The sequence below is a fragment of the Tupaia chinensis genome, unplaced genomic scaffold (genome assembly GCF_000334495.1).
Source record: "Tupaia chinensis unplaced genomic scaffold, TupChi_1.0 Scaffold000078_1, whole genome shotgun sequence".
Lineage (NCBI taxonomy): Eukaryota > Metazoa > Chordata > Mammalia > Scandentia > Tupaiidae > Tupaia > Tupaia belangeri.
The window spans coordinates 6,276,797-6,290,617 of NW_006159539.1; the positions used below are offsets into that span (position 1 = coordinate 6,276,797).

The following is a 13,821-nucleotide window of genomic DNA, read 5'->3' on the forward strand; positions in this document are numbered from 1 at the left end:
TGTGTGTGTGTTTGTGATTTCTCGCTTTCTGTCTCTCCGCCTCTGTCTTTCTGGCGAGTGCACGTGCCCTATTTCTCCAAAATAATAATAATAAATAAAATTAAATAATTATTTTTTAGAAAGTCAGATGTACAGATGGATTAAAAAACAGGGACCAGCAGATGCTGTAAAGGCTGTGTCGCTGGACTCCCACGTAGTTGACTGCATTTTAAGCACCAGACCCAGTGTCTTAGACTCATGCTAGGTGTGTGTGCATTTGTGCCTGAAATCCCAAGAGGAGACTGGAGAAGGGTTTGTGGTGTGGCCAACCCCCCAGGCGGGTGATTTCTTGCTTTCTGTCTCTCTGTTTCTCTCTCTCTCTCTCTCTGGCAAGTGCACACCCCCTATAGCAAAAATCTCTCTAAACAAACAAACCAGCAAATAAATACAAAGAACAAAGAACAACGTAAGACCTTCCTTAACATGATGGAGCTGACCATCCAAAAAGTGAAAACTAAAACCAAATGGAAAATGATTATCTTTTATGATCGCTTCAGCTTTACAGAAAAAGATACAAATGTTATCGAGTGCAGTTAATAGATCTGGTTTTTGTGAATTAAACTTCTTTTTCTCTAAAGTCTTGAAAGCTGTCAACTCCTCTAACCTCTTCTGTGAGTCAGTGATGCGTTTTTAATGTCACAGATCTGTCACCGTTTCATGACTGACCCACCCTCCTCGCAAGTGTTTTCCCCCAGAACTCAACCTGAAATTCATCGCCTGCCATTCACAGGCACGGCCCCTTCGTTACCAGCTTGCGTCACTGCGTTAATTTGATCCTTTGTTTTCCATGTGCCCTCACCACCGTGCCCCTGTACTACGTGTGGCTGTACTATGTGTAGCCCTGCAAGCTTTCGCAAACCAGTCCTTTCTGACGCAACGTAACGCTGGGAATCACTATGTGACTGCTGGTCCTGTGTGACATGTGGACACGGACCCCCTAGGAGAGAAATCAGTGACAGCACGCGCATTCTGCCCGTTCTGGCCAGGCACACGCAGACACGGACGAGAGGGAGACGGGCCCTACCTTTCAATCTCCCGGTTGTGCTCTTCAGAAACACACTCCCATCCCGCACGAGCTTCTTCCGCTTCAGGTCCTCCTTGGCAAACATCTGGCCGCTCTTCATCCTCATGATCGACTTGCTGTCTGTCTTCGTGTAAATCTCGGTGAGACGGACCTTCTTCTCGTAACTTGCCACCGTGCTGTCTACAGCTCCAATCACGTCCTTTACCAGGCTCAAGGACAGAGTGAGATCTTCCTGCTCCACTTCGTGGTCTTGGAGGGGAAGAAGAATTCTGCATTTAACGGCCCCTTTCAGGCAGGTGTGCGTGTGCGGGGGGATCCCTGTCTTGCCCTGCACCATCGCCGTCCCTTTGGACTTAAAACAATGGCCTTTTGTTGTCATAAATTCCATTCTAAAGAAAGTTAGACGTTGGGACCAGCAAACAGCATAATGGTTCTATCCCTGGACTCCCAGGTATGCAGTCGACACCAGTTTGAGCCCCGGACCTGGTGACTTAAAACTCATGGTGGGCCAGTGTGCATGCATGCCCAGGATCCCAAAAGGAGAATGGAGGACAAGGGATTGCAGCGTGGTCATCCATCCTGGGGGAGTGGGGGTGATTTCTCACTTTCTGTCTCTCTGTCTCTCTAATGAGTACACATACCCAATAGCAAAAGTCTCTCTTTCAAAAAAAAGAAAAGAAAGAAAGAAAGTAGTTAGAAGTCTAAAATGAGACAGCTGATATGCAATACATGCTATGTTTTACAATAAAAAGCACCAAACCCTTTTAGGGAAGGAAAATTGTAGAGAAGAGCGATCTGTTTTTATTATGTCTCTGTTTTACCTAATCTTTAATGTAATTTGCCAGGGAGCAGGATTAACAGACAGAAACCAGCCAGTAGTACTTAAATGAGAAACAATGGCAATCCTAGCAACTGTGGCAAGAACTCGTGGGAATTAATCCCAGTCTAGTGACAAGAGAGAATTAAGTGGTTCTGGTCACTAACTCTTTGTAACTCTTTTTTTTTTTAATAGGTTTTTGCTATAGGGCGCGTGCGCTCGTCAGACAGACAAGAGACAGACAGAGAGACAGAAAGCAAGAAATCACCCCCCAGGGGGGATGGCCACACTGCAATCCCTTCTCCTCCATTCTCCTCTCGGGATCTTGGGCACGCACGCACACGCACCCGACGTGAGTTTTAAGCTACCGGGTCCGGGATGTGAACCATGGTCAACTATGTGGGAGTCCAGTGACATAGCCATTACACTAACGGCTGGCCCCATGGTCACTAACTCTTGATGAAACAAGTAGCCCCCTGGCTTCTCACTGTCATCGACCCAAGTCTGGTGGATTACGTGACATACCACATTTTCACTCAGAAAGTGGTATTCCACACACACCACGGGCTGTCTTTTACACCTACCAGAGCTCTCCCATGAGGCCTCAGCTGCATACATGGGAAGCAGCTCACCGGCCTGTAAGGCTGCATTAAAAAGGGGCCTCACCTTTGGTACACTGCAAGATTCTTTGGAATAAGACCGGGTACTTCGTGATCCGCTGAGTTACGAGCAATATGCACTCTGGGATTCCGAGCCTCCTCACGACTGAACTGCTCATCTTCTTCTGCAAGGGAGTAAAGAAACGGTAAGAAACTACATGAAGAAAGAGGCCCCCGCTGGAAGTGACAGACGTGCTACTCTTGACAACAAGATGGATGTCCAAGGTGCACACCAGTACCTTTACGAAGGCCTGGAAACGCTTATCCTTCGTATGAAGGTCTTTGAAGTAGTTCACGGACTGGTTGTGCTGCCCACAGAACTTGCCGTATGTCTTCTTTAAGCGCTCTGCATTCTCACCCGAAAACTGCGGAGAAGAGGGAAGGGCAGATATACTGTAACTCAGGGTGCTACCCTCCTAGTACCACTTTGTAACATGTTTCACTTAAGACAATAAAAAGTGACATGCTGGCCCTATCACCCAGTGGCTGAGCACATCCGAAGCTGGATTCTGCAGGGCCAACCATGATTCGAATCCTGGCCTGGGCTTGAAAAGTACACCAGGCACATAACATGGGTCTAAATCTTGATGGAATAGAGAAACGGAGAAAGGATTGTGGCATGATCACACCCCCTAGGAGGGTGGTTTTTTACTTTCTCTCTCTCTCTCTGGCAAGTGGGCTCACGTTTTCTCATTTGACAAAAAAACATAAGGTGTATCCATACAATGGAATATTTAGTCATACAAAGGAATAAGGTAACCAACATAAGCTGCAGTTTTGATGAAGCTTTAAAAGCATTATGCTGAGAAGAACTATTCACAAATGACCAAACACTGTTTCACTTCAGTTATATAAATGTGCAGAAAGCACACAGTGGCTGGCTAGGCCTGGACCAGCTTGGTGTGTGAGGATGGGGAGGCATGGACTCCTTCTGGTGTGATAAACAAGTACTAACATTAACTGTGGTAATGACTGCACGACTGTGACTACACCAAAACCACCTAATCGTATACTTTAAAAGAACTGTATAGCACATAAATTATACTCAGCAAAGCTGCTATGTACAATTAAATATCAACAAAAGCTTACAGAAATACTGGGTCACTGGAAAAATCATTGGCCTATTTCTCTATGCAAAAATATGTCATGGCTTTTCCAATGACCCAACATGTTCTGTGCATGTGAGAAATGCAAGATCTGTCATAAACACAGTAATTAAACAATTTTTTTTTTTAACAATAAGTTCAGGGGACCACCAGATGGTGTAATGGTTACGTTGCTGGACACTGAGGTTTAAGTTCGAGACCTGGTGGCTTAAAACTCACACCGGGCCCATGTGTGTGCATGCCCAAAATCCCAAGAGGACAATGGAGGAGAAGGAATTGCAACACGGCCATTCCTCCTGCGGGTGGTGGTGGAGTAGTGATTTCCTGCTTTCTGTCTCTCTGTTTCTCGAGCGAGCACAAGCATCCTATAGTAAAAGCTCTTAAAAAAAAAATCCAATAAATTCAGTCTGAAGAATTCAACCTTACCAAGTTAGACAAACATGAGAAACAGCCACCATCAACCAGGGGTGTGTTCATTACACCAGGACCAGCAGTCCCAATAATTTGGCATGACCCTTTTTTTTTTTTTTGGAGAGATTTTCGCTATAGGGCGCGTGCGCTCGCCAGACAGACAGAGAGAGACATAGAGACAGAAAGCAAGAAATCAGGGGGGATGGTCACGCCGCAATCCCTTCTCCTCCATTCTCCTCTCGGGATCTTGGGCACGCACGCACATGCGCCCGGCGTGAGTTTTAAGCCACCGGGTCCGGGACGCGAACCGCGGTCGACTACGTGGGAGTCCAGTGACATAGCCATTACGCTAACTGCTGGTTCCCAGCATGCCCCTTAAGTCATCCTCAAATGCATGCATCTTCAGGGGTTCATTTGAAAGTCTGCCCAAATGCGCCCTACCTGATGCATGCCAAGGATGCACTCATTCCCACATACTAAAACTCTCGAAGCAACACAAACTGTTCCTTACCAAAAACAAAAACAAACGCAACTTGAACATAGGTTTAGGAACGGTAATTCTTCCTGTCCCCATTTTCCAGCAGGAAAACAGAGGCAGAAAGATGGTAAACGATCTGTTTATACAATAAAGCAAGTGCCTTAAAAGGCTGCATCATGAAGGTGGGCAAGAGGGGCTCAGGAAAAAAACAAAACCACTGAAGAGACACAAGAATGCTAAGTTATGATGTAGAGTCCTATTTTTACTTGCTTGAAGTGCCTTTATGCTTTAAAAATCCGTATCACGGAGTAAGCAGGCGGCATAGTGGTTAAGGCACTGGACTCCCATGCGGCTGACTATGATTCAAGTCCTAGACCTGATGGCTTGAAAATCGTGCCGGTACATGTGTGTATGCCTGCACAAAATCTCAGGAGGAGAATGAAGAGACTGTGGTGTGGTCATCTCCCCTGGTGGGGAGGTGGTGATTTGTCACAGTCCCTGTCGCTGGCAGAAAGGAGGGACAGAAAGAGAAGTGGGAAATGTGTGGGAGAGGGGGACACTTGGGGGAGGGCAGGTCCTCATGTGCGGGCCCCACAGCGAGTCCCTGTGGCCGAAACCTGTGTTGAGCATTGACCAGGCTGCGCTTACTGCATTATGCGTCTATTTCTACTCCCTGCAGCAGAGGTCAAGCCATATTGGTCCTTGTAGGTCCATGTGGCACTTACTAGATACTCGATAAAAACTTGAAGAATGAATAAACGTGCTGATTAATCAAAGAAGGGGCGGATAAGGGCTCAAGAACACCAGGAAAGGGCAGATTAGCCAATTCTTGGACAAATGCTCCAGCAATTAAGCCTCTGCTTCAGAAGCAGAGACCTGCTTGAGGAAAAGAGCTAGTTAGCTGTGTGTGCCATGCCCCGGTCTATTAGGTTATACTGGTAATATTTTTTGGAAAAAAAAAATTTCAAAAAGAAAAAGCTGTCCATGGCACACATATTTGAAAGTATCAAAATAATTTTACTGTATTTTGCGGATGGGACTGAAACTAGACCACATCTTGATGAAAGTAACATGCATTTATCAAGTATTTTACAGTTTTTCTTTAAGAATTATTTAAGTTTACTTATTGCTATTATTATTTTTAAAAAAATCTGCTACAGGGCACGTGTGCTCACCAGAGACAGACAGACAGAAAGAAAGAGAGAGAAAGGGAAAGTGAGAAAGCAAGTCATCAGGTCTGGACTCGAACTGCGGTCGGCCATGTGGGAGTCCAGTGTCTCAACCACTACGCCACCGGCTGGCCCCAACATGCTCTCTTAATTAGTTTTATATGCTTCAGCTAGTTTTTAGATGAATAAGATCCTCTGGAATTGAGGCACAAGAAAAAGTTGAAGGCTCCCAAGAGTTTTTTTTTTTTTTTTCTTTTTTTTTTTTTTAATTTCTTTTGACTACTGGTGCTGCTGACGGCACAGATTCCGAGGAAGACGGAGTGACCCTCACTCTACACAGCATACGTGTGAGGCACTTTGAATATACACATCTTTAACCTTCTCAAATAGCATTTGGAGAGAAACTCTCATTTTACAGAAAGGAACCAGGGCTTAGAGAAACTAGATCATTTTCCCGAGCTTACACAGAGCCAAGCCACAAATCCCAAAGTTGTCCCCTCCTCACCCCCGGCTTGGGAGGAGAATCCGAGACCCTCCTCACCCCTTACCTGATTCACAAGCACATCCCCTATCCGTTTGATGAGGAAGTTCTTTTCACTTTTGTCCACCAGAGACTCCTTCTTCCGCTCCAGGATTCTCTGGAAGAACTGGCTATGGATACTGATCAGCTCATCCAAACAGGGGAAGAGCTTTTCCACCATCTGCTGCTCAAAGAGCAGATCCGTCATCATGCCCCGGCTGTACACGTCACTCATGATCTTGAGCGTGCGGATGTGATGGAACTCCGTCTGCATCAGCTCTAGGAGGAAGACAGGGGTCGGGGTCAGAATCGTTCTCTTCCAAGAGTTCTCCTTCGAAGACCATCTAACTGCAGTCCTAAGGTTAGATTACAGACCAGCTTTTTTTTTAATGCCTGAGTACACACAAACAAGAGAAAGAAACTAAACACACACACAAGTGAGGGAGGACTCCTCAGCAGGGCCTGGTCATGCCATCATCCTCTCTCCTCCCACACTCCAGCCCATTAGGATCCTGGGCCTGATGGGCACAGGTACCCGGTGTGCTCTGCGAGTCACTGAGGCTGGGACCTGCACCCTGGTGGGCCATGTGGGGTCTGGCTTCTCTGTACAGTACCTCAGCACTCCCCTATAGGTGAAGACCCCAAGTTAATCTTTAAAACTGGGTCAGTAGGTCTCTTGTCCCTAAAAGTGTCTTCATCTTATTCCTCTAATTTTACATGCCCTCACACTATCTTTAAAGGATAGGTATAACGGATTCCTCCCATCTTAAATAGTGGTTTTCCAAGAGGTCTTCCTGGATGCAGCCCCTCTCCTATCTGTGTTTCCAGTTTCTACAAATGACTTCTATTTAGTCTGGTTTCTAGTGTAGCTGAAGAACTCAACTATTCTTTCACAAGACATCTCTTTCTGGGACTCCTGTGTATGTCAGCACTCGTATGAATAAAATGTTCAATAAAATGAAAAGAAATAGAGGCGGTAAGAGAGAGAAAAGGATGTTAATGAGACCACGTGGGTCTCTGTATCTCCCAGTCCTGGAGGTAAGTCTAAGGTGCCACATACTCAGAAGTGGATTTTCCTTAGCCCTGTAGAGCCTCAGCCTAAAAACGCCAGACAATGAAAATCCCCGACAGGCAGTCGGACGGAGCCTCTCACCGTAAATCACTTCCTGCCGCTTAACAACATCCTTCTTCTGCTGCTTCAGGAACTTGCTGTCCACTATCCGGCTCCAGGACTCTGCTTCCAGCTGCTTAGAATCGACCTCAAAGTCTCCCATCAGCTGTCCTTCGTTCATATCTGTACCTACTCCTCAAGATACCGAAACACAACGTCAGAACCTTGGACCTGTGACCTCTGAAAAGCCCCCCTGGACTTCCCTCAAGGAGAAAGTTCATTTTCATAAAACATAAAGATTCACTGTTAATACAGGAAATATTCCTAGAGAGCATATGCCAGTGTGAAAAGAAAAACAAGATCAAAGCCCTGTTGGGAGTAAGACTCTAGATTTACAACATTGGTTAAGGGTGATACATATTCCATAAATTAATCGTGGTGAACACATAGTTCTTATGAAGTAGAACCTGGAAGGGACCTGGCACCTTTACGCAGGCTTACGACTGTGCCAAGACTGCTGGACATGAATGTGTACAAGAGCCGAGTGGGAGAAAAAGCATTTGCATTAAAACGGAAGCCCACATTTAAACCAACGACATCCTTCACGGAACAACTCCCATTTGGGCAAGTCCGACTACCCATTTATTATAAAGCAGTTGATTCTTGAAAAAAAAAATTGTTTAATTTTATTTATTATTTATTTATTTCTCAAAATTTGACCAGAGGGAGAGAGAAAGAGAAGGAAAGTGAGAGAGCAAACCGTCAGGTCTGGGGTTTGAACCGAAGTCGGCCATGGGGGAATTCAGTGCCTCAACCACTGTGCCAACTGCTGGCCCCAGGCATTTGATTCTTTACAGACCACTGAGAGAATATTCCAAGTTCGGGTTATTCTAGGAACACGTGGATCTCAGGTAACAGCACGCCTGGCCTCTACAGCGGTGTAAAGAACAGGCCGTAACATTCTCTTACCCTCATCAGTCAGTGATTCCGTTGATTCATTAACCTTGCTGATTTTATTCAGTGAGTCTGTTGAATGAGACAGGAATTTCCACGTGTTTGACATGTTCTCATCATTGCCAACCCTGGGAACACAAAGAAGTCCTTGTGGTCAAATATATCCTGATAAGCTGTACTTTGCGTTCTTACACAAATACCTGACCAATGCTCATGACAGCGGGTTCTGAGTACTGTGACAACTGAAGCCCAATTATTTGTCAGGTACACTACGCAGAAACGTGCAGAGCTATGATCGAAGTTGGGAAGCATTTAATAGCAATGCAAATGCACCCTTTTTGAGCCTCGGTGTTTTTTCGTTCTTTTTTTTTTTTCTTTTTTTTGAGAGGTTTTTGCTATAGGGCTCATCGCTCACCAGACAGAGACAGAGAGACAGAAAGCGAGAAATCACCCCCCAGGAGGGATGGCCTTGCCGTAATCCCTTCTCCTCCATTCTCCTCTTGGGATCTTGGGCACGTGTGCACACACACCCGGCGTGAGTTTAAGCCACCGTGTCCGGGACTGGAACTGCGGTCGACTACGTGGGAGTCCAATGACATAGCCATTACGCTAACTGCTGGTCCCGAGCCTCGGTGTTTTTTCTTAATGATAAGCAGCAAAGAGAATTTTTATCCCTCAAATCATGGACACATTATATAAAAAAATTTCCCTTTTTAAATTGTTATTGTCTTGGGGGTCAGCAGGTGGCATGGTGGTTAAGGTACTATACTTCGACATGGCTGACCGTGTTTTGAGTCTCAGATCTGGCAGCTTTCTTTCTCTTTCTCTTTCTCTCTCTCTCACCTTATAGCAAAATTTAAAAATAAATAAATAATAAAATTAAAGTAATTCTTTAGAAAATTGTTTTTGCTAGCAATTAATGCTATTTTAAAAACTGTTCCCTAAATAACTACAGACTGAGCACTTGGAGTAAACTATACCCTTTGGACTTCTCAATCCTGACCTACCAGCTAGTACAGTAAACACCCAATGACAGACTAGAAAGTAGGGGTCATTTAAAACTCTGAACATTATTTAAAGAGCACCTCCCTTTTCTTTTCATTTTTTTTTTTTTAAGGAGGTTTTTGCCATAGGGCACGTGTGCTTCTCGGAGTAGGGGGGAGACAGACAGACAGAGGTAAAGTAAGAAATCATTCCCTGGCGGGATGGGCCATGCCATAATCCCTTCTCTTCCAGGGATCTTGGGCATGCATGCACATGTCCCCAGAGTGATTGTGAAGCCACCGGGTCAGGGACTCAAACCGCGGTCCGCCACATGGGAGTCCAGCAACGTAACTACTATACACCATCTACTGGCCCGAAAGATCACTTTGCGAAGTCACACCATACAAACTTTGATAATAGTACAACTTTGAAAAGGCTTGGGGAGATAACTGAGAATACAAAAAAGAAAAAGAAAACAAAGATACCTGGAACTTTTTGGTTTTGCTTTTTTTTTTTTTTGAGGAGGAAGAAGCACTAGCCAGCACAGAGATTAGAAAACACTAACAATAAGAGGTTTTGCCATCTTTTGTTAAGAGTTTCCCTCCAATCTAAGTTAAAGGCATGCAGGAGATGTTTTGAGTGCTACATTTGAGGTGGCTTATTTACGGGGTGGGAAGGCAGGCATCTTACCCCTAAGGGCCAACAACATCACAATCAACCCTGAGCTAACCACCCGACACCCAAGCCTGACCAGTTGGTGGCCACAGCAACTGTCATAGGGGACCACCACAGGAACTGAGTGGCACCGAGTGGGCACCTAACAGTAAGAACTGGCTCGTAATTCACCTCCATGAAACTGATTTCAGAATTAAGAGGTAAGGGTGAGAAAGAGACCTAGAAAGAAACAAGATGACCAGGTTCATATGAACAGCAGAGAGGTTATGACATCTGAAAATGTAAGTGGTTGCAAATTCAGAATTACATCATCTCTCTTTATTCCTATTTATTATACTGAGCTAAATCTCTTTTACTACTCAGGTCATTCAGAAGTAAAGGTTCTGGGTCGGCCAGGTGGTGCGGTGGTTAAGGCACCTGGATCCCACATGGCTGACGGCACAGTTCGAGTCCACCTCAGAAAACACTCCGGCTGCTTGTACGTGTGTGCCCAAAATCCTAACAAGAGTGTGGACTGCGGCATGGCTGGGGGTGATTTCTTTCTCTTTCTCAACCACACACACCCTATAGCAAAAGTTTAAACAAACAAACGCAAGATAATTCATCTGTGAAAGTGCAGGAGCGACCTGGATTGACAGTAGTGTTTAAACTAGGTCCTTGTTAGAAAGCGCCAGTCAGGGCAGTGCATCCGAAACCCAATCCCTGGGGCTGGCAGGTGGCATGGTGATAAAGCGCTGGACTTCCACATGGCCCACCACGGTTCGAGTCCTAGACGTGATGACTTGAAAAGCACATCGAGTGCGTATGTATGCGTGCCCCAAATCTGAGGAGAAGGGACTGGTGTGTGGCCATCCCCCCAGGGGGTGACTTCTTACTCTCCTTCTTACTGTTTCTGATGAATGCATGCACCCTATGGCAAAAACCTAAAAAGGAAAAAAAGAAAAGAAAGAAAAAGAAATCCCATCCCTGTTCCCCCCAGCACGTCTTAACCCATACATAAGCTTACACATTTATTTACAAAATTAGAATCTTTTTGTCAAAATGATGTGAATATTACACTCTTCCCACCCTGATGTCTTATTACGCTCTTATCAACAAGACCTTAAACTCTCCACTTACCCAGTAATGTTCTGTATGGAGACACTTTTGGACAGCGAGACACTCTGCTGAGACCGTCTATTAGCAAACATCGGGGTGGCAATGGTTTCATCAGCCAGGAGGACTGCAGATCGAGGGCGCTCCTTGGGCTGTGAGGCTGCAAAGGCAGGGTGCTGGGTGGTTAGTTCACTAACTGACATGTCACCTATCTGTGTCTACCTAGTACCGACTCATCTCACAAAGGTCAAAAAGAAGCAAAATGCACTCAACAGATTTGCCCTGAGAGCGTATACAACTTGTTATAAAAGTGCTACAGAAAACAGGTTGGCAATAACTATTCAAACAGTAAATGTCTATATTCTTTGATCCAGTAAGTGTACTTTTACAATTCAATATATTTTGTCTTATAAGACATGCTCAAACTTGTAAATATCTGAAATGACTTATGTCCAAAGTTATTCAATGCAATAGTGTTGGTAAAGCAAACGACTGGACACAACACAAACAAGTATAAAAAAAAATGGGTTAGTAAGTTACGGCACATCCTAAATTGGAATACTAAGTGGCTTTTAAAAATGAGGATGTGGGACCAGCAGTTAGTATAATGGCTATGTCGCTGGACTCCCATATAGTCAGGGTTTAAGACTGGGACCCGGAGGCTTAAAATCATGCTGGGCACGTATGCATGCGTGCCCAAGATCTCAAGAGGAGAATGGAGAAGGGATTGTGGCATGGCCATCCCCCCTAGGGGGTTGATTTCTCACTTTCTATCTCTCTCTGTCTTTCTGGCGAGCGCACATGCCCTACAGCAAAAACATCTCCAAAAAGAAAGAAAAAAAAAATGAGGATGCTCTCCATGTATTGATACAAATCTCCAAGCTCTACTATAAAGGGGCTTAATTCTGAAGAAACAAAGTACATAATAGGCTATCTTTCATGCTTTAAAAAAATGAAAAAAAGGAAAAATAATCTAATGTTGGTATTTACTTTAAAAAAAAACTAATTATTTTTATTTTATTCATCATCATTATTATTATTATTAATTGGACCAAAGAGAGACAGAGAGAGGGAGGGAAACTGTGAAAGCAAGTCACCACCAAGTCCAGGACTTGAACTGCAGTTAGCCATGTGGGAGTCCAGTGCCACAATCACCATGCCAACTGCCAGGCCCAGTATTTTTTTTGTTCTAAAATAAATAAATAAATAAATGAAATCTCTGCAAGGATTTAAAAAAAAAATCCTAGGAAAAGTGACTACTTCTAAATATGATGAGAATTAGCAGGTATAAAAATATATCATGTGAAAATATTACGTGAAATTCTAAAGTAGTTAAAAATCAAATCTTCAAAAGAATTTTAAGGGTAAAAAGAATCTTGGAGAAAATGGACCCTGATGTTCTTTGGGACCACCCACCATGAAATCTGTCAGGTCAGTTAGATATGAAAGTCCCAACCCACCTATTCTCTGGGGGCGGGACCTGGTTTTAGGTTCTTCAAGAGATATGGAGTACAGTTTTGCCCAATTATGTTAACTTTAGATCAGGAAAGGGTAACACTGGTTTAATGTCACAGAACTAAACTGTTCTCACACTGCACATCCCTCTTTAACATGACCAAAGAGGAAACTGAAGCTCCAGTTTGCTAAGGAGGTCACAATGGCGCTTGGGTAACCGAGTCTTTCTCTTTGGTAACTGAGCTCCTGACCCAGACACACGCTGCATTTTCTGTCCACCTCTAAGAGCGTAATGAGCTGAAGATGCTGAGGTGGGGGCGGCTTGTATGGCTTCACAGTATTTCAGGATGTTTCTGACTTGATGAACACTAACACAATCATTCATTTCCACTTTGGATTCTATTTACAAGACAGGGATACAATGGAATATCAGAAGCAGGACTCACTGGGGAACCAGCAGTTAGCGTAATGGCTATGTCACTGGACTCCCACGTACTCGACGGTGGTTCGCATCTCGGACCCAGTGGCTTAAAACTCACGCTGGGCGTGTGTGCATGTGTGCCCAAGATCCTGAGAGGAGAATGGAGAAGGGACTGTGGCGTGACCATCCCCCATAGGGGGGGATTTCTCGCTTTCTGTCTCTATGTCTCTCTCTGTCTGTCTGGCGAGCGCACGCACCCTATAGCAAAAGCCTCTCAAAAAAAAAAAAAGAAAGAAAGAAACAGGACTCACTAAGACAGGACCAGACCCTCACTGCAGGAAGGGCACAGCGGCATGAAATGCAGACTCAGCATCTGCACAGAGTAAGAGCAGCTGCGAGAGAAGAGAACACACTTTGGTGTCGAAGAGCCTGCAGCAGATCCTAGGGCATCGGAAGGGAGGCAGGGAGCAGCTCGATTAAGACCAGACGGAGGAAGAACGCTAGTTCGTCAAGAACGGTAGGGGTATGCTTAGGCCAGATGGAAAACAGGACATTCTGATGAGAAGAACTGCAGGAACTAAGGTAGAAATAACTAGGACTTATTCATGTAAGAAGACAAAAAATAGAGAAGGAAGCAGAGGGTGTGTATAAGGGGTAAGTAAAAATTTTTTTATTTTTGGAGAGATTTTTGCTATAGGGCGCGTGCGCTCACCAGACAGACAGAGAGAGACATAGAGACAGAAAGCAAGAAATCACCCCCCAGGGGGGATGGTCACGCCGCAATCCCTCCTCCTCCATTCTCCTCTCGGGATCTTGGGCACGCACACACACGCACCTGGCGTGAGTTTTAAGCCACCGGGTCCAGGACGCGAACCGCGGTCGACTACGTGGGAGTCCAGCGAC

At 44.9% G+C, this 13,821-nt stretch overlaps 1 protein-coding gene and 1 long non-coding RNA gene across 3 annotated transcripts in view; one reads left to right on the forward strand and one right to left on the reverse strand.

The window, feature by feature from the left end:
* Positions 1-13,821, reverse strand: part of AKAP13 (A-kinase anchoring protein 13) — a 231,889-nt gene that overhangs the window by 21,659 nt on the left and 196,409 nt on the right. For both annotated transcript variants that reach the window (XM_006142666.3, XM_006142667.3), the window contains 7 exons: positions 11,067-11,202; positions 8,304-8,416; positions 7,377-7,529; positions 6,252-6,502; positions 2,779-2,904; positions 2,547-2,664; positions 1,064-1,312 (listed from right to left, as the gene is read on the reverse strand). In XM_006142666.3, coding sequence (XP_006142728.1) covers positions 1,064-1,312; positions 2,547-2,664; positions 2,779-2,904; positions 6,252-6,502; positions 7,377-7,529; positions 8,304-8,416; positions 11,067-11,202 — 1,146 coding nt within the window. The remainder of the gene's footprint in view (positions 1-1,063; positions 1,313-2,546; positions 2,665-2,778; positions 2,905-6,251; positions 6,503-7,376; positions 7,530-8,303; positions 8,417-11,066; positions 11,203-13,821) is intronic.
* Positions 10,147-13,821, forward strand: part of LOC102500918 (uncharacterized) — a 15,246-nt gene continuing 11,571 nt past the window's right edge. Inside the window, exons 1-3 of the long non-coding RNA XR_333702.3 lie at positions 10,147-10,228; positions 10,311-10,425; positions 11,269-11,368. This is a non-coding gene — a long non-coding RNA (uncharacterized LOC102500918). The remainder of the gene's footprint in view (positions 10,229-10,310; positions 10,426-11,268; positions 11,369-13,821) is intronic.